We start from the raw sequence: 21,613 nt of genomic DNA, 5'->3' as shown, positions 1-21,613 counted from the left end.
ACAATTATAGCCTACGGTAGTGATGCAATATTTAATATCATGGTACGTTTGTATATGATATATTCCGTATTTCGTACGATCATTTTAAGATCAAATTTGACTGTACGCACGTTTCATGAAGAAGGCCGTTGTTAAAAAAAATAATAAAGACTTAATTAAATCTCTTTTAAATGTTGTCTTTAACACAACAAAATGTCTATGTAACACAATAAAATGTCTATGTAACACAATAAAATGTGAACAAAAAGTAAATGGGGTTTCAATATTCACTGAAGGCTGCTTCTAGCAACCTTTGGCGTACTGGTCAGAGTGGACCACCAGGGTTGGAAGCTAAAGAGACTGGTACTCAGAATGTAATGCTTGCTGTGAGCACAAACAGGAATAGGCTTAGTAATATAAAATAAAATATTTAGAAAACATTTATTTTATTGTTTAAATCTTTTCTTCCGTTTTGCTTCTGGGGGAGCAGAATGAATGCTCCAGATCATGGGCATTTAGATCTTGCCCTGCCGGGTCCGGAGCCTGCTGGTTTTCTTTTCTTCATCATCATTAATTGCACAAACTTGGTATCCCAGGTCACAATAAGTCCCTGATTAGATGGTTTTAATGGAGAAAAAAAATAGATGAACTGGCATCGATGTCCAGATTTGAATATCCCTAATCTAGATGGTTGTTAGACTCAAAATAGGGGTGCTTGTAGCACGGTACTTCTCATTTGGGGTAATGTAATGGGGTGTCACTGTTAGACTCTAGAGTGCTCGGGAGGTCTATCAATCTGTAGCGAGACTAAAACAGGTTGCATTGGCCAATTCAATTACTACTTCCGTTGGGCTTTCTTAGAGTGATCGTGGTCTTGTGTTTGCTGAAATGGAGGCGAGAGGGCGGGCGGTTATAAACGTACTCATTGTTCTTCAAATTTATTTAGCCTGGTCAGGCTCAGGCTGCATGAATACAGAGAGCAGATTAGGGTGCAGTGGTATGCCTAAGCCACGATATGGTACTGTATATATTGGGGTTTGAGGGTCACAATTTGGTAAATTTTCAGTACAGTGCAAGATGTATTGTCAACAGTTACAGAAGATCACCTTTGAATCTAAGAATGTATAATGCCTGATGAGAGTACGATAAAAAATTAAGTACAATAATCAAACACGGCACACACATGATATATATGTGTGGGTGCTATCTGTTTGCTGAAGTAGGTAAAAGAGGAACATTCATAATGTGGCTTGGGTACTTTAGCAGGAGATGAAACCCTCTTTTCAAACAGATTACAGGCACATATACACAGCTATACACTCATTGCCCTTGTCAATAGTTTTTAGCCCAATTTGACTTTAATGCATAGGGAGGATGAAGTTCAGTTGTTTCTTTCCATTTCTGTGTTGCTTCGAGGATATTGATTTTGCTGAGAAGATGCTGGTGTATTTGTTTAGAACATTTTTGTGGCGATGTACGGTTAATGTTTCATCCACAGGTCTCTATCCATCTGACGTTGTACTGGAATGTAAAACTCATGCCCAACTGGGAATGTAAAAATCCTGCAAAACTGGAGATTTAAACAAAGCTGGAGGATTCTACAATGTCGGTTGATCAAAACAGTCTTGCCATTGTAGAACTAGCTGTTCTATCTCAAGTTTGGCTCACAAAACAACAGTTGGTAAAGCACCAAAAATTATTTCAATTTCAATTACAACGTGGTTAATTCTGTGTTAAACAGAATAGCCTTTTATGTTTTTTTTCCAGCTCAGTTCGACTTATTTAAGAGCTATTTAAAACAGCGTAGCTAGCTATTTATTTTTGAAACATTTTGAAAATGTATTCATTTGGGATTATGTGCGGAGACGTTTATGACGTTATGGTTATGAATATGTGCACCGTTACAGCCCTAGAAAAGGCACTTTGTGGTTTTTTTTGTGCTTTTCACGTTGATGGTAGGTTTACTGTGGTAACATCTCAGCAAATTTGTCAACGTGTTTAAAACGTTGGCGGCTGCTTGCGCTATTCACTAGTGGCAACATACTGACTCTGTTGCAATTTAAGTTTTGACCTAACTGGAGATTTAAATGATGTAGGATAATCTGGCTATCCCAGAATCCTCCCAGCATGCCTCAGTCAATGCAACTACTGGCCCAACTCTCCATAATTGATGCATTACATTTTTTTTCCATTGGTCTTTCAAGGTAAACTGTGTAGGTTCAAGATGGACAACCACACCACAGCAATACATTACTGAAATGGATTAATACCAGATCTACAGTAGTGAATGCTTCATAAGCCAGGACCAGCCCATCACCAACCACTGTCTATTCAACCCCAGCTTAGCCACCTAGTCCCTTATATAGTGCATTATTTTGAACAGTGCCTATGGGTTTAATGTGTTTAAATGAAGTGCACACTCGTTTAGGACGCAAGTTAGATGAGGTTACATAGACAATAAATATAGGCTAAAACAACCAAAGGATATATTGTGGACTCACTCCCCAAGATGCATACATACTGGCATGTACAAATTTGATGTACAAAAATGTGAAACACTGACAAATGCACTAATTCATAAACTCACTATTTGGCAAGAATGGTAAAGGCCAATGGAGGTTGGTTGCTGATGAAATGGCAAGACACTGAAGTGCACAAATGTGTAACATGACATTTTTGGTGTGAGGACATGCACGCAAACGTATCATATGCACATCCATTCCAAAAAAAGCGGGATTTCACATGAAAGTTGTGTGTTCATAATATTTTTAACTCTTTCAACTCTGCTGGTGAGTTCATGGCAGTCAAGGGGGTGTTACTAAACCACACTGCAAACAAGCATACACACACACACACACACACACACCCTACATTATGGTGGTTTAATCATTTCTTCTTCACATGTAAAAAAAATAAGATTGCGAGAGAGGTTTCTTTCTGAATGCCTGGCTGGCAGAAGTGGTAGTTACCGAGCTCTCCCGTCATCACTCCTCTCCCGCTCGAATCTAAAACTTTCAGCGCAAAACTCGCCAGTAAACTTTGCCACAGCCACGTCTGACAGGACGTTTTTATAAGAGTTTTTTGAGAGATAGAAAGGCAAATGGATGGACAATTACGTTTATGGGCAGTTTGAGGTGACATCCCTGCATATTGGGTGTTTTTTTTTTTAAATAGCCAGCCGTCAGCCACAATGGTTCTCAGCCTGATGAAAAACAAAAGCAAGGGGCCATTTTAACCGCCAAACGTAATGCCCCCTGCCATCGACCCATGATCCACCTCCCAATTGACATCCTACAATATTCGCCGTAAACTGCACTACATTTGATCAGAGCTTATGACTCTAGGCAAATGAGTGCAGTATGTGGGGAACAGGGGGCCATTTGGACTGCAGACACCGGTCCTCTTCACACGTTTTCATGTTATCCGCTGTGCTTCAGGAGTAATTGAATACCTTGGAAGAAAACCTTTGCTGGAGCTAAAGGATGGATTCGGCACTGTGAATACGGTGAAATTCTCACCTTGAAGAAGGCCATCACTGTCTACCGAGCCAGAGGCACCAAGTGCTGCTGAAATAGTTCCCGGACGTATGCTGGCGGGGAATCTAACGCCTGTAATCTGGCATGACAAAATATATACTGGTCAAATTCAACATTGAGTTTGTGTTTGGTATGTTTTGTTTGTATGTGAAAACAAATCCTTCTTCAGATCTACCACAGTATGTGGACACAGCTCTGGATAACTAACTTTTTTTGAGTGTAAGACAACCGTGAAGTCCAGGACAATCGTTAGTACACCCACTACCACCACAACACACAGGGAATAAGCCAAAACTGTGCAATAGTGGACTATAATTTCCTGTGAAGTCCACAATTGTACAGTTTATCTTCAATGGTCTCTGTGATGGTGGTAACATTGCCTTTAAACTCTGTGTTGTCAGACTGATTCTGAACCTAAGTGTAGCTGGAGTGATTGAGATAGTCATGCTTGTCAACTTGGCTCCTTAAACATCCTCTTCTCCTCCGAAACACATATCGTCCTGCCACTGTTTCCTCCACCAAATACATATTCAACACACACAACCTCCCCCCCCGCCCCCCAACACAGACACACACTATTATGAGTAAAACACATGGCTTCAATGAGCTGCCATTGACGACGTAATCGTCCCTTTAAGAGAGGAAACGGCGGCTATGTCAGAGGCAGATTGGTGGGAAGCGCATGGAGATTTGCTTTATGCTGTAGTCACACCGCCAATTACGATTTACATAATGTTAAGCAATACGGTGAACTTTATGTGCTACACCTAAAGAGGACGACTCATAGGAGATACAAGATAATGAACTCTCGTTAAAAGACGCGCACTATGCAGGGCGCCATTTAGGTCACACACAGTGGCTCGTCGACTGTCATTGGGCTGATGTTCGTTTCTACTCACCAGGATCTAATCTTCAGTTGCAGTATGTATTTTTCTATGGGTTGAAATTTCCCCTCCCCTGCTCATTCTCTCTTCTCTGCTTGTCATTATCCCTGAAAAGGAGAACCCTCCAGGTTAAATGTTTATTGAACTTCGAAACAATTTTCCCTCTGCGGATCAATCGCTCTCCCTCCGCTTTCGTCACGAGCCGTTTCGCAGGCAAATGGATTCCCGCAGAAATAGAAAAAGGGGCTTTCGTAATTGGCTGCGGGTGGCGAGACACAGTTCATTACCGTGCCATGCGTGTGTGTTTTTGTGTGTGCACGTGTGAGTGCATGTGTGTGGAATCCACCAGTCTTGGGAGGGTTAGAGCTGCCACTCAGAGAAACTGTCTTTTTGATCCTACATTTTTCTTACCTCTGACCCTGTGTCTCAAAGACAGAGAGAAGATATGGGTGAACGTTACAGGAAGATGTGGGGGTGTCTGTCCTGAGGGATATGAAGGAGGGGTGAGAGAGGGTGGAGGAGTGAAGTGAGATGCTGAGATAATACCAAAAGAAATGTGCTTGGATGGAACAGATAAGGGCTGAATAGATGTGTGTGACGATTGCCATCAATTGAGCTCTCCCATTTCTCACTGCTTTGAAAAAAGACTCAGCGTACGAATAAAGTCTGACTCACAAACTACATTTGTGGAGGTTTTGTCTTATATATGTTTTATATTCTAGTGATGCTTAGACGAGGTGTGAACAATAACCAGCCTAAACCAAATGACAGTGGTCTACAGTGCAGCTTAATTCATATAATTTTGCTTAAGTGAGTATCTCTGGTGGACAAACATATGAAGCTTATTAAAAGAGTAATATATGAATCCCTCGTACAACGTTCTTGACGAGATTGACTTGTTAGTGAACTACATCCAGGATGTCATATCAGCAGTTGCTAGCAATGACAACAAAGTGATGCACATTTCTGTTAATAATTTCAAGATGATGGCCAGCGCGAAACACGAGGCAGCTGGTTAATCTAGCTTACTATGATTACACATTTGCTCCAAAACCCCAAAAGACGACCGGAATTATGCTATACGCTTAGCTAAACCTTGTGGTCAATGTAGACACAGGGTAGTAGCTACAGTTATTACATTTTGAAAGGAGTGCAGAAACGCATTGGTTTTTGCATTGGTTTTCATTTCTATTCGTTTCAGAAGTACATTCAAATTCAGTTTTCATTCATTATCCAAACTGTTGTAGCTACTTTTAGTGAGTTTGTCTTTTTTAGATACATTTCCATTTAATTTTTGTACTGTTTAGTTAGTTTCTGTTTGTGGTTAGAAATGGTACAGAGGGTAAAACCACTACATTTTAGTGGATAAAACTACTACATTTAGAAAGTGACAAATATGTGAACCCTACAGGAATTGTCATAAATTTTTGTATTAAATATTACAATAAGCTCATAAAACTCTGTCAACTCCATTTCAAAATAATACATTCCAAATAAAGGACACAGACACAAACATACAATAGATTTTCAATGTTTATTCAACAGAAGATGACGAAAAAATTATGAAAAAGCAGACGGAGATCTTGAAATTCCTATCGCCATGCTTGACTGTTGGGATAAGGTTGTTTTTGTGGTGGAAATTGTTGGGTTTTTGCCAAACATAGCGGTTTTGAATGTCACCAAAAAGGTCAATTTTGGACTTGCTGTGTTTTGCATTCACCTGTATGCGTTACACCAAATTGATGCTAGTTCCATAGTTCCCAATCCAACTTGGGGTTCACCTATTTTTGCGCTTGCACTAACTCCTGTTTTTATTTTGCATGATTTCCTCTAAACCAGCATACAGATGTGGTAACTATAAACCTGTTGTCAGATGAAAAAGATCTGATTAGATAAAGATTAATGGTGAACACAAAAAACAAAACAAATCTGTACTAGCTAAAAGGGTTCACATACTTTCAAGCAGTAGAAGTGAGGTGTTTTTGTTTGAATATTTACACGTTTTACTCCGCACTGCAGCACTTTATCTAACACTGCAGCTTTCTTGTCATCCCTTTGAACCTTTAACCATATCTACGTCTCTTTTCCTTGTGACCTCTATCTCTCCCTTTCCTCCATGGCTCCGTTTCCGGTCTCCAGGGAGTGAACAGCATGTTTCAGGTGTTCCTGACGGGGAACAACTCCGATCACTTCACCATCTCCCCCACGGCGGTGCAGGGCCGTGCTGACATCACCATGCGGGTGGCCGTGCCCCTGGACTATGAGACGATTCGCGGCTACAGATTCTCTGTGAGTTAACTGTACGCACGCGCGCGCGCACACACACACACACACACACACACACACTCATGAAGAAACTCTAAGAAAACCCACACATGTATACATGCCACACAAAATATATATGACCGATTGGAGGAGCAGCAAACCTTTAAGACTGAGTTATTTGCCACGTTGTTTTATTGCCATTGGTCAGAGCTTATTTTGTATTGGTGGAATATTCATGCGTAATCCTTGATGAGTAAACATGTTACCTAGCACTCAACCAAAGAAATTTGAAATATGTTGCCTGAATAAATATTCAGCTCCTGCATTCAACCCCCCGTACACTTATATGAGATTAACAAAGGTGGCCTCCTGCATGTGCCCAACATACTGTGTCAGTTGAGGACTAGCTCCCAGAAATCCCTCCTACTGAATGCAAGGCAGTTCCAAAACGGGTAGGCATGCTCTTTGACCTTTTATGGTGGCTCCACTTACTCCATAAACCATTTCTAGAACATGAAGGTTCGTGTCATTGATCAGAGTTTGTCCGCGCTCTCATTTCAGTTATATGCCAATGAGTCCCTGCCAGACCATGTGGGCTTTGCTCGCATCTTCATCGAGCTGATCAATGAAAACGACAACCGACCCATCTTCAGTAGACCCCTGTACAATATCAGTCTGCCGGAGAACACCCCAGTAGGCACCTCTCTCATACATATCCAGGTAAGGTCAACACTGTAGATTTTGCTATCAAGGTGAGGACCGCCTATTTTACCTTACTTTAACCTTACCTTAACCTCGCTAATCTGACCTTTATGCCTAGCCTTAACCTAACCTCTTAATCTAATACTTAATTCTTAATCTTAACCTTAATTCATAGCCTAATTGTATGACTAATTCAAACCTCAAATCCAAACATACAGTAACCCAAAACTTAACCCCAAGTCAGACAAAGCTTTTTGTTAAAGTGAGAACTGACAGTAAACCAAAGACAATCATGTGAAACGAGGACATTTGGCTGGTCCTCAATTTTACAAGAAACCTCACTCAGATAATAAAACAGGAAGACTGTTGTATGTTTTTTGTAGTGTCACAACACACCTTAACCAGGTTAACTCAAAACACGTGTTCCTCAGGCGAAAACATGGCCTGTGGTCTGGAGTGGTCTAGCAATCTGATCCTCTGTCCCCACTGCACATAATATACTGCTGCAGCATGGCTTCGACTCCTTATATTTCAGCACTCTCACTCTGTCTTAATCACTGCCTCTCGTCTGTAAGTGACAGGAGGTATTGTTTTATCAACATGACTGCATATCTCCTATTTCCTCCTTGCCTTCACCCACAAAGTTCCACTGAAGACCAGAGATCACCATTTTCTGTATCCTGACCTAGCCATGAGATTTCTTCCCCTATTCCCATTCTGGTGAAAGAACTGACCGGAAACCTGAGTAAACTTTTGGGACCATGATCAAATGTATTGCACCATGGAATTGGGTGCTAATATGAACACTCTCAGTTATCTGGGCAGAGCCTACCTAATAATTCTAGATATTTATTCATTACAGTTCATTTCAGTGCTCTCAGACACGCAAACACAAACCTGATATAAGAGGCAGAAAATGACTACTGTGGAAAATCAATACTGTTTATAGAATGTGTGCTCATGAAGTGGAGATTGCGACAAGAACACCCGGAAATCTAATACCTGATAAGGCTTCTTGGTCTGCAGTGTGGAAGACACACGCACAGACATAAACACAGCAAGACAGAGAGACAGATAGGCAAACACATTTAAAATAAACATAGAATAATGATGTCAACGTTTTAGGACAGGGATTTTCTATACACACCCAGAAACACACGCATATTCTTTATCACTAACCCAAACCTAACCTTACCATCAATAACCTAACATTCATGTCCTAATAACTAACCCCAAACAAATCATGTAATGCCTAAACCTACATACAAAGCAATTCTAACACTACCTAACAGACACATGCACGCACACAACAAGCTCACGCACACCTCACAAACACAGACATGCAAGCAAACTTTTGTTTTCCGTTCCGTCCTGATCCAACTGCGGTGCTTGAAGGAATGTGCTGGTGTGGATGTTGAAACATTGAAAAGTGACTGTTCCCATAGAGGGGAAACAGCACTACACCCCCATGTACACACTGTGCTGCTCAGGCCGAGTTTAGCCTCAGGCATAGACATTTTCGCCCAAGGCTTAATAAAACGTGGCCAGCATGGACCTGCTTAAGGTCTCATGCTTCTATGAAGCCCTAGTATGTCTTCCATGAAGCCCAACTTCCTGGTTGAGAGAGTGTTGGGATAATTGGGGCAGCTTGACATGATGTGCTTGGAAGAAAACACGCCTCTATCTTTGAGTATCCTACACCTCCTGTGGTGTTTTCGTGACACGGCGAAGCAATCATTGGGAATTGGACATGGTATAATGTGGTGGGGGTGGCCCTGAATGACACGACTGTGAAGTCAGTTGGCCAGCACCCTCTGGGTTTGGGGAGTTAGCGATTTAGTGATTGAATTGTAATGGGGAGAGACAAAGGGATTGGACACAGAGGATGTGTTCAAGGCCCTGGTTGTTGTTTTATTAACTAAAAGAGACAGGTGAGGGGAGAAGGTGAGGGAGAAATCAAAATCAAAAGACTAACCTCTCCCTTTTATGGGGAGAAGCGGCTTTGCCTCTGGGGCGGCCTACGTTTGGTGGTTTGGGAAGAATTTCTGGGAGTGCCGACAATGGAAAAAATACAATTGTGGAGCTGTAGATAGTGAAGCCCAATTATTTCTCAGTCCAGACTCCACACTGTCCTATTACCAAAGTTGGTTTAAAAAAAGTTGCTCTAAACACACATATACAGGTGCATGCAAGCATCTGTCTTGCTGAGTGTGTGTGTGTGCCTGCACACTCCAGACATCTTGAAGAAGCCTTATCAGGTATTAGATTGCCAGGCGTTCTTGTCGCAATCACCACTTCATGAGAACACACACTATAAACAGTATTGATTTTCCACAATAGTCATGTTGTGCCTCTTCTATCAGGTGTGTGTCTGAAAGTACTAAATAGGAATTGTAATGAATAATAATCCAGAGTTATTATTTGGGCTTTTTGCTGATAACTGCATGTGTCTACAATAGCACCATATTCCATACATAGATCACTGTTTTATGCTGCCTGAGTTTAGCCCACAGACTTATCAAAGGCAGTGATAGGGAATAGGGTGCTATTTGAGACTAATCAGTTCTAGGGTCTGGATATGACCTATTTGAGACTAATCTCAGTAAGAGGGCTTGATATGACCTATTTGAGACTAATCAGTGCTAGGTCTGGATATGACCTATTTGAGACGAATCAGTGCTAGGTCTGGATATGACCTATTTGAGACGAATCTCAGTGTTAGGTCTGGATATGACCTATTTGAGACTAATCTCAGTGTTAGGTCTGGATATGACCTATTTGAGACAAATCTCAGTGCTAGGTCTGGATATGACCTATTTGACACTAATCTCAGTGCTAGGCCTTGATATGACCTATTTGAGACTAATCTCAGTGCTAGGTCTTGATATGACCTATTTGAGACTAATCTCAGTGCTAGGTCTTGATATGACCTATTTGAGACTAATCTCAGTGTTAGGTCTGGATATGACCTATTTGAGACTAATCTCAGTGTTAGGTCTGGATATGACCTATTTGAGACGAATCTCAGTGCTAGGTCTGGATATGACCTATTTGAGACGAATCTCAGTGCTAGGTCTGGATATGACCTATTTGAGACGAATCTCAGTGCTAGGTCTGGATATGACCTATTTGAGACGAATCTCAGTGCTAGGTCTGGATATGACCTATTTGAGACTAATCTCAGTGTTAGGTCTGGATATGACCTATTTGAGACGAATCTCAGTGCTAGGTCTGGATATGACCTATTTGAGACGAATCTCAGTGCTAGGTCTGGATATGACCTATTTGAGACGAATCTCAGTGCTAGGTCTGGATATGACCTATTTGAGACGAATCTCAGTGCTAGGTCTGGATATGACCTATTTGAGACGAATCTCAGTGCTAGGTCTGGATATGACCTATTTGAGACGAATCTCAGTGCTAGGTCTGGATATGACCTATTTGAGACGAATCTCAGTGCTAGGTCTGGATATGACCTATTTGAGACGAATCTCAGTGCTAGGTCTGGATATGACCTATTTGAGACGAATCTCAGTGTTAGGTCTGGATATGACCTATTTGAGACAAATCTCAGTGCTAGGTCTGGATATGACCAATTTGAGACGAATCTCAGTGCTAGGTCTGGATATGACCTGTTTGAGACGAATCTCAGTGCTAGGTCTGGATATGACCTATTTGAGACGAATCTCAGTGCTAGGTCTGGATATGACCTATTTGAGACGAATCTCAGTGCTAGGTCTGGATATGACCTATTTGAGACGAATCTCAGTGCTAGGTCTGGATATGACCTATTTGAGACAAATCTCAGTGCTAGGTCTGGATGTATGATGATGACCTCTGGTCTTCAATGGAACGCTATGGAGATACTACGATACATACTAAGAGCCCAGCCCTCTCCTCTGACTACAGTTAACAGATATTTCTCACACTCCTCCAGCTTCTCTACATAATTACCTGTTCCTGTATATCTGAGTAGACTTTTTTGTCTGCCTGATCCCTCACTGCCATCCCTCAAGGTCGACACACGTCCAGAGAACAGAATGGGCACGCTAGAGGATGACGGACAGTCATTCCTCAGACACTTTCTATTGTGTATCTGTGTGTGAGTGTGTGCAATCTCAAGTGTGTATGTGAATGCCTATGTGTGTTTTGTCTGATGCTTTACTTATTCCTTAGAAGGATGTATGCTATTGTAAAGCACACCAAATGTTTTTATATGTATTTTTTTTAATACCAATAAACATATTGAAACTGGATGTGACAATTCTAAACAGAGCATCCCAAATGAGAGAGCCGTGTTATCCCTCTCTGACCTGGCTTGTAAAAGCATGCCTACACACACTGCTGGAAGTTGTCTGGATAAGCATGTCCGCTAAAACCATGTGTAGAATACACTAGCCTAAATATCCCTGGCTGGTTAGCCTAAATGTCTCATTGGCTTTTGATAGTCTGTTTGGTTAGAGACCTTCCTATCAAAAAGTAAAACACACCTACTTTACCTCAAACAACTTCAACGATAGCCGTCTCAGGCTGAAGTCAATAGGACAGCTGAAGAATTTAGTTAGTTGTCAATATTCAATAAGATTCCAGTGTGTTGTGCCTTCCAGAGTTGACTATGTACCAAAGAGGTTGGTCTTCAGTTGGAGGTGGGGTCAAGCACACATACATATTTATACTTATTCAAATGGAAAGTTATGTACAGTACTTCTTTTCCCAGTGGTTTTAGAAAGTGCCAAACTAACACTGTAATCAAAAGGCATTGTTTTGTTTAATATTTATGATCCAACTGATTATGGTTTATGCATGTATCCGTCTTACTCAATGCATTACTGAATGCCCATTCTTGCAGCCAACCCCCAAACCAAACCTCACACATATGGAAACTCATACACAGACGCACAAACACGCTTTGCCTTTATGACACACACCTGCGTGGACACACACGTTGATACACACCCATATAGACACAGAGATGGAGTGCCCAGACTAGAGAGTGTTTAATATTTATCCCCGCAGTGTTACTTATCATTATAAATATTTATTGTGATTTTCTCTTTCCGGGTCTCTCTCTTCATCTCAGACGCTTTCTCACCCTGGAGAGTTTAGACTCTGGAATTTCCTCATATCAGTAAAATTGGTCTTTGTTTTCTTCCCTCGTTTGATTCAAGCATGTTTACTTTCTTCCATTTCCTATTTATTACTTCCAATCGTATTTTCAGCTTCTATCTTTCCTTTAGCCATTATAGCACTAATGGATTTTGGGTTAGGTCAGTTTGTGAGAGTGTGTGTGGTATGTGCTTGGTAAACATTTATTCACTGTGGTCATCTTCTTACTCATTGTCCTGCTCCCTTCTCCCCTCTCCAGTCCTTTAGTCTTTTGCCCTTCTTTCTGTGGAAATCCCATTGCACATTTACATTTAAGTGGTCTTGCAGATATAAATCCAGAGCAAATTACAGTAGTCAGTTTCAGAATTTTTCGTACTGGAATCAAAGCCACAGCCCTGGCGTTGGGAGCACATGCTCAGAACCCACAGGGACCCAAACGGTGTCAAAATGTTTGGCCTGTGAATTAAACATATTAGGTCCCAAGACTCCTCACTTGCTGGTCTTTCCTCCTCCTTTAATCTTTGTCATCACTGTCTTTCAATAGAGATTTTGTGGCATTATTAGGGTCCCCTTTGTTGTAAGCATTGGTCACACGCTAAACGAGGATCAGCACCAATAGTTTTATAATGTTAGAGTTAATCTATAAGGCATGCATGGGTGTTATATATGGCCAATCCCCTGATATTATAAGATGGTTACCAACGCAATTAGAGCAGTATAAAGCATTCAGGATTCGAACCAACCAGTTTATAATTTGTTCTTATCTATAAGGATGATCTTAGATCAGCCCCCCTACGCTTTGTGAGTACTGGTCCTGATTTCCCTTACGTATACAGAATTCTATAAGACAGATTGCCCCCATTAGCATAGATGTCCCTGACTGAGATTTCCCTCGCTAAGATCCTCGTTCTTTTGAGTTAACTTGCGACAAATATCCTATTGTTACTCTCAGCAACCTGTATGCATTCTGCATGGCATGCGCGCATTTCAGTTTAAAATACCCTGGTACGATGTCAAGCTTGATAGAACTCACATATACAGCGGTATGTTTTTAAATAAGCCTGCTGTCTTGCTTTTCTGTGCACCTGCATACAATTGGTGCAGGGTTCTGCAGGTTGGGGACAAAGCAGGTGTACCACAGAGCTGAACTGCTACTCATGGGGAATAGGGTGGGAATCGGGTGGGTGAAAACATGGAATGTAGACAATTAAAAAAATCTTGTTTAGCCTGAGAATTTCCCTATGTTTTCAGTCACTGGGAAATATTTCCCTCTGAAAGATTTGGGTTCCTCGGGTCCTTTATGGAACACGATGCTGTGATTCCACAACAATGTCCGCTGTATGTCTCAGCCGTTGTAATTATTCAGGACAGTACAGACATATGTCTCTCCTACGTTATGTTTTTACAGCTTTCTTGTTGTCGCCTTGTGTTTTTAAAGTTTGCTCCATGTAGAGTCCAATGTTCAATTGGCTGGGCAACCGTGATACATGTCTTTTGAAGACATTTATACATTATTTTATAGACTGGAGCATGTTGCACACTCTCCACTCAGGTGCACATGCATGTTCTGGCATACACACTCAGACTCTCTTACAGACAGACTCCCTCACGCACACTGTCTCTTTCACACCAGAGAGGGTTATAGTCACAACAGTAATTATAATTCATTATCGTAATAAAGAGTGCAAGGCCTCACTCCTTTTCTGCCAGTGTTTGGTAGCCCCATCCAGTTAATAATGGATGTCCTGATATTGTGTACCGAGAGGGGGAGAGATGGATGGAATGGGAAAGATCAGGAGAGGGTGAAGAAAGTAAGGAACCGGGACAATCTATTCTGTTCAAACAAGAGATTGTAAATGCTGGACAGAATATTCAGCCAACTATGTAAAATACACAATAAAGAAATCCTATGTTTCCAGCAAAACAAAAGATTAAAAACAGCAAAAAAAGATGCACACATGCACCAAACATCTCCTAAGCAAGCTGAAGGATCTCACCATGAACTGGAGAGAACTTATCAAGGTTTCCCTTACGATATGTAAAGCTGAACAATTAATACCAGCCACACTGCTATAATACTCATAGTGTCATATTCCCAAACTCTGAGTCTCTTAATTTGAACCCTTCTGTTCCTCATTCAAAACCTTCCTTTTTGACTTTTTTGGAAAGTAAAGAAAAAAGTGCAGTGGTCTCTTAATTTTTTCTGGAGCTGTAGATGCATTCCACAGTGTTTGGTAGTAAAAATGGCACTTTCACGCAAAAAGGGTCCCTGGAAATTGTGTACTGTCAGGTACATGCCAATGTGTGCGCCATGTAATCAAAATCCCTCACTTTCAAACGTAGAATTCCATGGCTTACTGAGGTGCGATGGTGATCACTCTCTCCCTGTACCCTCTCTCCCTGTACCCTCTATCCCTGTACCCTCTCTCCCTGTAGTCTCTATCCCTGTAGTCTCTATCCCTGTACACTCTCTCCTTGTACCCTCTCTCCCTGTAGTCTCTCCCTGTACCCTCTATCCCTGTACCCTCTCTCCCTGTACAGTCTCTCCCTGTAGTCTCTCCCTGTACACTCTCTCCCTGTAGTCTCTCCCTGTACAGTCTCTCCCTGTAGTCTCTCCCTGTACACTCTCTCCCTGTACACTCTCTCCCTGTACACTCTCTCCCTGTACACTCTCCCTGTAGTCTCTCCCTGTAGTCTATCCCTGTAGTCTCTCCCTGTACACTCTCTCCCTGTAGTCTATCCCTGTACACTCTCTCCCTGTAGTCTCTCCCTGTTCCCTCTCTCCATGTAGTCTCTCCCTGTACACTCTCTCCCTGTAGTCTCTCCCTGTTCCCTCTCTCCCTGTAGTCTCTCCCTGTACCCTCTCTCCCTGTAGTCTCTCCCTGTACCCTCTCTCCCTGTAGTCTCTCCCTGTACCCTCTCTCCCTGTACCCTCTCTCCCTGTAGTCTCTCCCTGTACACTCTCTCCCTGTAGTCTCTCCCTGTACACTCTCTCCCTGTAGTCTCTCCCTATACACCCTTTTCAGTCTTTGTGCGTGTGTGTCTGTGTTTGTGTAAGCATACGCTTGTGTAAGTGCAGGGGTGGTTGTATGTGTCTGACTGAACAGTTTCTCTCTCATCTTTCTTTTTTCAATCTACTATAAGGTCCACAAAGGCATAATTGTATTCCCTAATTTTCCTTTGAAATGAACTGTTCAATTTGTCTTCTTTTTTTATCGGATTTGCTTTTCATTAGGCCATTTTGTGAAAAGTCTTTCTCCCCCCTCACTTTCTTGCTCTCTCTCTTTATTCTAGCTCCCTTCCTGTTCTCCTTTTCCTATTCTGCCCGCTCCCGTGTCTCCCCAGCATGGACTCTGTCTTTCTCTCTGTCTGGGTGGTCAGGACATGAGATAATAGAGACCGTCTGTGCTGTTCTATCTGCGCCAGTCGGCGTGTGCTCTCGCACCTGCTGCTCGTTAATGGTTTAGGGAGATAAAGCCGCCGTAAAAACGAGTCGCAGTCGCCATTAAGCTTAAGTGTCAGCAGTTAAACTCGGACACGCGGCTCTCATCTGCCTCCGCGGCCTCCCCAGGTCACCACGGCTGGAGAATGCGCTACACTTCCAAATGGCACCCTATTCCCTTCTTAGGGCTCTATTTTTGTCCATGGGCCATATGGCTCTGGTAAAAAAGAAGAGCAGAAAAAGGGTATAGGGTGGAATTGGGGGCGGATGTTGAGTAATCCAGCCCTGTGTGGAACCGCAGTCCTAACAGTTTTTAGTGCAGGAATGCTGAGATAATTGCTTGTGATAAGTTTTTATACTTACATTATTCTGTAGCGCAGTACACAGCCTCTTTTTATTAGCAAATTGATAAAAGTGCACTCTAGTCATATTTTAAACCATGGAAATTACTCCTCTAAAAACACACTCTTCTACAAAAAGAGTGTGTTCTTACCTTCTCTAAAAGAGACCTTACCTTGTCTCACGCACATTCCACTTATCACAATATCAATGAAAATTAAGCTAGGATATAATTTGTTGTCAGTCTTACTTTGTCTTCCAAAGCAATGTTTGGTTGGTGAGGTTAGTCTTTTCAACTGCAAGGCAATTGTGGGTACATGATCATGTGACCTGAGTGGCTCTCTTAGGGCTTGCTCAATGGTGTCCGTAGAAGGCCAAATCCCAGTGAGAGAAGAGTCACTCCTATTATGGGCACTATACACCTCAATCCAGTTAGCAGTAGCTTGGATGTTCTGCGTGAATAAGGTCCCAGAATTAACCCACCACCCAAATATCCATTTACAATAAACAGGGGGCTGGGACAAAACCTCCTGCCATTGGTGGCCTGTGGAATATTGTTGTAGTGGATCTGTTTTTACTAGTGGGCAGAGAAAGAATGATAAGTGATTATGCCAGTGCCATTAAATACTTTAATTATCTAAACATTTTATAGTTAACATGTCTTTATCATTTTGAAACTTGTGTTTAATGTTTGCTTAGAATTCCTTGTTTATTTGACTTGACATTTTTTGACATAATTTTCAGACAGAGAAACAGATGGACAGGGATATGGAAAGAGGGGGAGGGAGAGAAGGAGAGAGGAAGAGATATGGAGAAAGGGGGAGAGAGGACGATGGAGGGGGGAGCGGGATGGTCGAGAGGGGGACTGAGAAATCTGGTGGGGGGGTACAGGGTGAGGGAGATGGATGAAGAGAGATGGGGAGAGTCGGAGGGAGAGACGGAGGGAGAGAGAGATGCAGGGAGGAGAGAGATGGAGAGGGGCGAGAGGCGGGGTGAGAGAGATGGGGAGAGAGATTGAGAGGAGGGGAGAGGGACTGCTCTATTGCCTGTGTTCACGGCTGTATGCTCTCCACAACGCTGCCTGTCAGATACTGAACATCTTCACTGGGGGAGGTTTGTGCCGACGTGTCTGCATTCATACATCTTTACGTGGTTGTGAAGCTATTGACTCCGTTTTACTGATATGATGATGTGTGTGCGCGTCGGTGTGTAGCTGTGTGTATGTGTTTGGATGCATAGCGAAGGAGAAGCAGTTGTCTGTGTTTGGACTGACGGTCGTGTCTGCTTGACAGCAGGCCCGACAGACCGTAATTGGTTTCCTTTCCCACGCCTCCAGTTCCTCAGAGCTCAGGCAAAAAAGCAATTTTAGGCTCCCGTCAATTCAAATTCCAGGGCACTTAAGATAGAAAAGCGTTGAGCGGCATCACCCCTCCTTTGACCTGAGATGATACGGCCAGATAATCTGTGTTCCTCTCTATCTCTCTTTTGTCACTGAGTGGGAGCTTTCACACCCAAACATTTAGAAACGCATTCAGCTCTAAAAAACAGAAGAATCATTGAGATTTTAGCCTCGGTCAATGGTTGGGGAAGTGCAAGACTCAAAGGACTGGTCCAATCATGATTGGAGATAGTGCTGGATGGATTGTTTTTGAGGGTGGTTGAACTTGTAAACACATGTTGGAGGGGGAATTGTGTGAAGGAAAACATGCAAGAATACTTGTTTAAATCTATGCACCTCATGCACAAGGACTCTTGTGTAAATGCACCCAGACACACACAGACATGGACTTTACAAGCACACACACAGGTTCAACCACGCAGGAGCACACAAACCCACACAAACACAAAGTCTCCCAAAGAGACACACGACGTCCCACACACTCTTGTGCATATATGCCTTTTGGCTGACTCTCTGATTGGAAGAAACACATCATTTAACCAGACTGGTCAACTGAGAACTAATTTCTCTTTTGTAGTTACTGCCTGAGGACTCTGGGGCTCACAGAGTTGATATTGGCAATCAGAAGCTGCGCTAGGCTCTTTGTGCAACCACTCTTAAAGAGCTTAGTTGGGATTTGCTCAGGACACTGTGTCGCTGACTTTGATACTCTTAGAGAGGGCTCCAAAATGACACCCTATTCCCTTTGTAGTGCACTTGTGCATTGTATAATGATAGGGGCAGCAGAAGGCCTAGATGTTGGAGCCATGGGCCGGTAACCTAAAGGTTGCTGGTTTGAATTCCTTAACCGACATAGTGGGAGAAGATATGTTTGTGGCCCAGCAGTAGAACCCGTTGCATCTGGTTCACATGTACCACCGGAGTGTGGGTTTGAATCCAGCTCCCCTTTAACAAAACCTCTACTCTATTCTGCTCAAAGTCTCTCAGCAATTTTCTGTTTAAAACCCTGTGTGCTATGTTAAGCCTCACAGCCGCCTAATCCTGCAAACGTACATTTTAACGCTACACAGACATCAGTCTGGGCATGGGGCGTTTCCAGTGGGTGTTGAGAAAAGTTCATTTGAATACCATTAGATCGACCTGTAATTTATAAAACCAACAATGCACGTTACCGCCTAGACCACACCCAGGATTGAATATGCGCTTACTGACCCGATTAACGGTGGCCAGCTCCAAACTTAAGCCTACTCATCACAACCAGACTAATATCTGCATAGGGTTTAAATGTAAGCTTGTGGGAGCAGGCGGCTGTGCGACGCTTCTATGTTAAAGCCCTACAATGTTTTATTGTAAGGGAAAGAAAAACACAAAAATAATCTTTATCAGAAATCTTTGAAATGTATTTAGAACAGAAGTTAAATTAGAGCTCTTCCTACTTCAAATGTTCAAGATGCATTCCGTTCTCTCTTGCTCTCACTCTCCCTATCACACAGAAGAATTTGTGTGGTTTTTCCACTGCTTTGTTACATATATGAAATGTTAAATATCTGTTAGCATTTCAAAAATCCAGAGACATTAATAGTTTCTGCTAAGGTTGCTAACTAGCTGCACAGTTCATTAACTTAGCTTGGCTGGCAACTGTTAGCACTCCAAACGAATAATTTCTGAGACTTTATTATTATTAGCTAATGTTAGCTAGCCATACACAGAACATACAGGTAACAAACTAACATTGGTTGGTTAATTTTTCAAACATATTTGAGACACAGCACTTACCCCAATAATAGTGGCTGCATAAGACTATAGAATCTTCCATTTGGTCTCAGAGACCCATTTTTGCGGTATACACAGTGCTTCCCTGCTCAGTCGTGGAATAGTAAAACTCCTTTAGAGTTGCCATAGGCCCCTTTGTTGCCTCCCTGACTAGTGTCCTAGAATCATGCCTCCCTGACTAGTATCAACCTGATACTCAGTTTCTGTTCTAGACAGATTGACCGTTGTGCCATATTCTCTCCATTCCTTAATATTGGACCTAACTGTGCTCCAGGGGATTCAATGCATGGAAAAGTTCTTATATCATATTGGTGCTTTTAAAGAACATTAAAGAGCATCTGTATGTCTTCATTATGCCGTTTTTGTTAGGAATTGTAATTACCAATTGTGGACAGTAGCATTTAACTGAAAATCATGTGAAAAATGTAATGAATTATGTGACTTCTAAAGAGAACTGGTTGTTCTACCACTCATGCAGTTTTGACACAACAAAGGGGGTGAACACTTATGCAATCAGTTTTTTTCTATTTTGTAATTCATGTAGAACCATTGGATGATAAAAAAAAATATTTTGACATTATGGAATTTTTTGTGTTGATCTGTGGCAAAAAAACCCTGATTAAATCCATTTTGATTCTGTGTTGTTATTCATCATAACTTTCTCCCACAGATCTTTGTCAGTAGCACCAGCTAAATGCAGGGCAGTCAAGGCTAGCTATCGTTACACAACACCCTCCCAGCACAAATACAGTCAGACCAACATGTAAACAAATGCTTGCGATTTAACAGACCAGTCAGAACTCATCTTTCAGCACTAGTGGAGCACCTCCATTATCTTACCCAATCATGGGTAGCTGGAAGATTTCTGGAAGAGTTCTGGTTTTCTTAAGCTTCCAGGTCTTCTGACTAGGCTTGTAATGTAAGATTTTAACTCTTATTTATAGACTACACTCACAGAGGTTACGTGTTCTCAGTTAATTCGCTCCACGGAGAAGTAGTGAGATGTGATATATACCCAGTCGTGATGAATCGGGTCCCATTTCCACTTCGGGCACTGAGGCTTGTAATGCAACAAAATAAATGAGACTTGTGCTGTGTTGCTTTTGTTTTGTTGGTCTGTTCACTGTCTTACATCAGATCTACCTGGTCCGCGCTTTGTCGTAACACTGGCGCATCATATTGTGTGGATGCAAGCTATGCTACACTGTCTGTCTAATGCAATGTGAAGTTTACCCTCGTCAAAAATGGGCAGCACAGCAGCCCCGCCCCGAATCGTCTGTCTGGTGCGTCTCCAGCCGAAAGTCTTTGGCGAGCTTTTGGCAAAGTGACTGTAACCAAGCGTGTCAGGGGAATGTTTGGCACCGAGGGCAAGTTGGAAGAAAAAAGGAGGAGGCATGGAAGGGAGGATGGAGGTGGGGTGAGATGACTATTTACTTTCTCTCTTTTCTCTCCCTCTCTCTCTGTCGTCCAGCCGGGAGTAGGCCGCGGCCTGCCATATTAACTGTCTGGCGGAGCCCGGCCCCTGTCACAGCGCTGACGCCTGTCACGCTAACTCCCTCAGTGATATCATCACAACACTCATGGGCCTGTCAGTCACCAGGGGAGAAAGGGAGCAGCAAAAAAGAGGGAGAGCGAGAGAGGAAGGAGGTCAAAAGGGGGGGAGTGTGTGTAAACAGATAGCGAAGTGGAAGGGAAGAGGGAGGGGATGAGATGAGGACGTAATGGAAAACGAGGGGAAGATAGGGAAAGGAGGGATGAGGGCACGGTAAAGGAGGGAGGAGGTGGAATATGAAGGGAGGGGAAAAGGAGAGAGAGGGAGAAAGAGATGAAAGTGTTTGAGTGACACCAAATGATAGGGTCAGAATGAAGGGACAGATGAAGCCTCACAGGTTAATATGAGAACCTGACTTGAGTCCCCAAACACATGTGTTCTCCCTGTCTCTCCCCTCAACCTCTCTCTTACACATCTTATTCTTCACTCCTTTCCTCACTTCCCTGTCCAGACCATTATATCTACTTTGAGGTATGTAATAATATTTATAATAAGAAAAGTGAATCATACTTTTTATTTAATTTCAGGTAATGTATGGAGTCACTCAAGGACACTGCATTAACCAGGCTTAGCTGAAGTCTCGTGTAATATATGAACTTTGACGTCGGGGCTACAGGGACGGGGGGGGGGGTGACA

At 42.5% G+C, this 21,613-nt stretch overlaps 1 protein-coding gene across 7 annotated transcripts in view; it reads left to right on the top strand.

Annotated features, from left to right (window-relative positions):
• Positions 1–21,613, top strand: part of cdh23 (cadherin-related 23) — a 306,221-nt gene that overhangs the window by 187,369 nt on the left and 97,239 nt on the right. For all 7 annotated transcript variants that reach the window (XM_034292848.1, XM_034292850.1, XM_020047355.3 and 4 more), the window contains exons 12-13: positions 6,539–6,688; positions 7,226–7,384. In XM_034292848.1, coding sequence (XP_034148739.1) covers positions 6,539–6,688; positions 7,226–7,384 — 309 coding nt within the window. The remainder of the gene's footprint in view (positions 1–6,538; positions 6,689–7,225; positions 7,385–21,613) is intronic.

This window comes from Esox lucius, chromosome 6, assembly GCF_011004845.1.
Source record: "Esox lucius isolate fEsoLuc1 chromosome 6, fEsoLuc1.pri, whole genome shotgun sequence".
NCBI classification, from domain to species: domain Eukaryota; kingdom Metazoa; phylum Chordata; class Actinopteri; order Esociformes; family Esocidae; genus Esox; species Esox lucius.
Note: the sequence above shows the minus strand (reverse complement) of the source record. Positions and strands in the feature narration are given on the sequence as shown.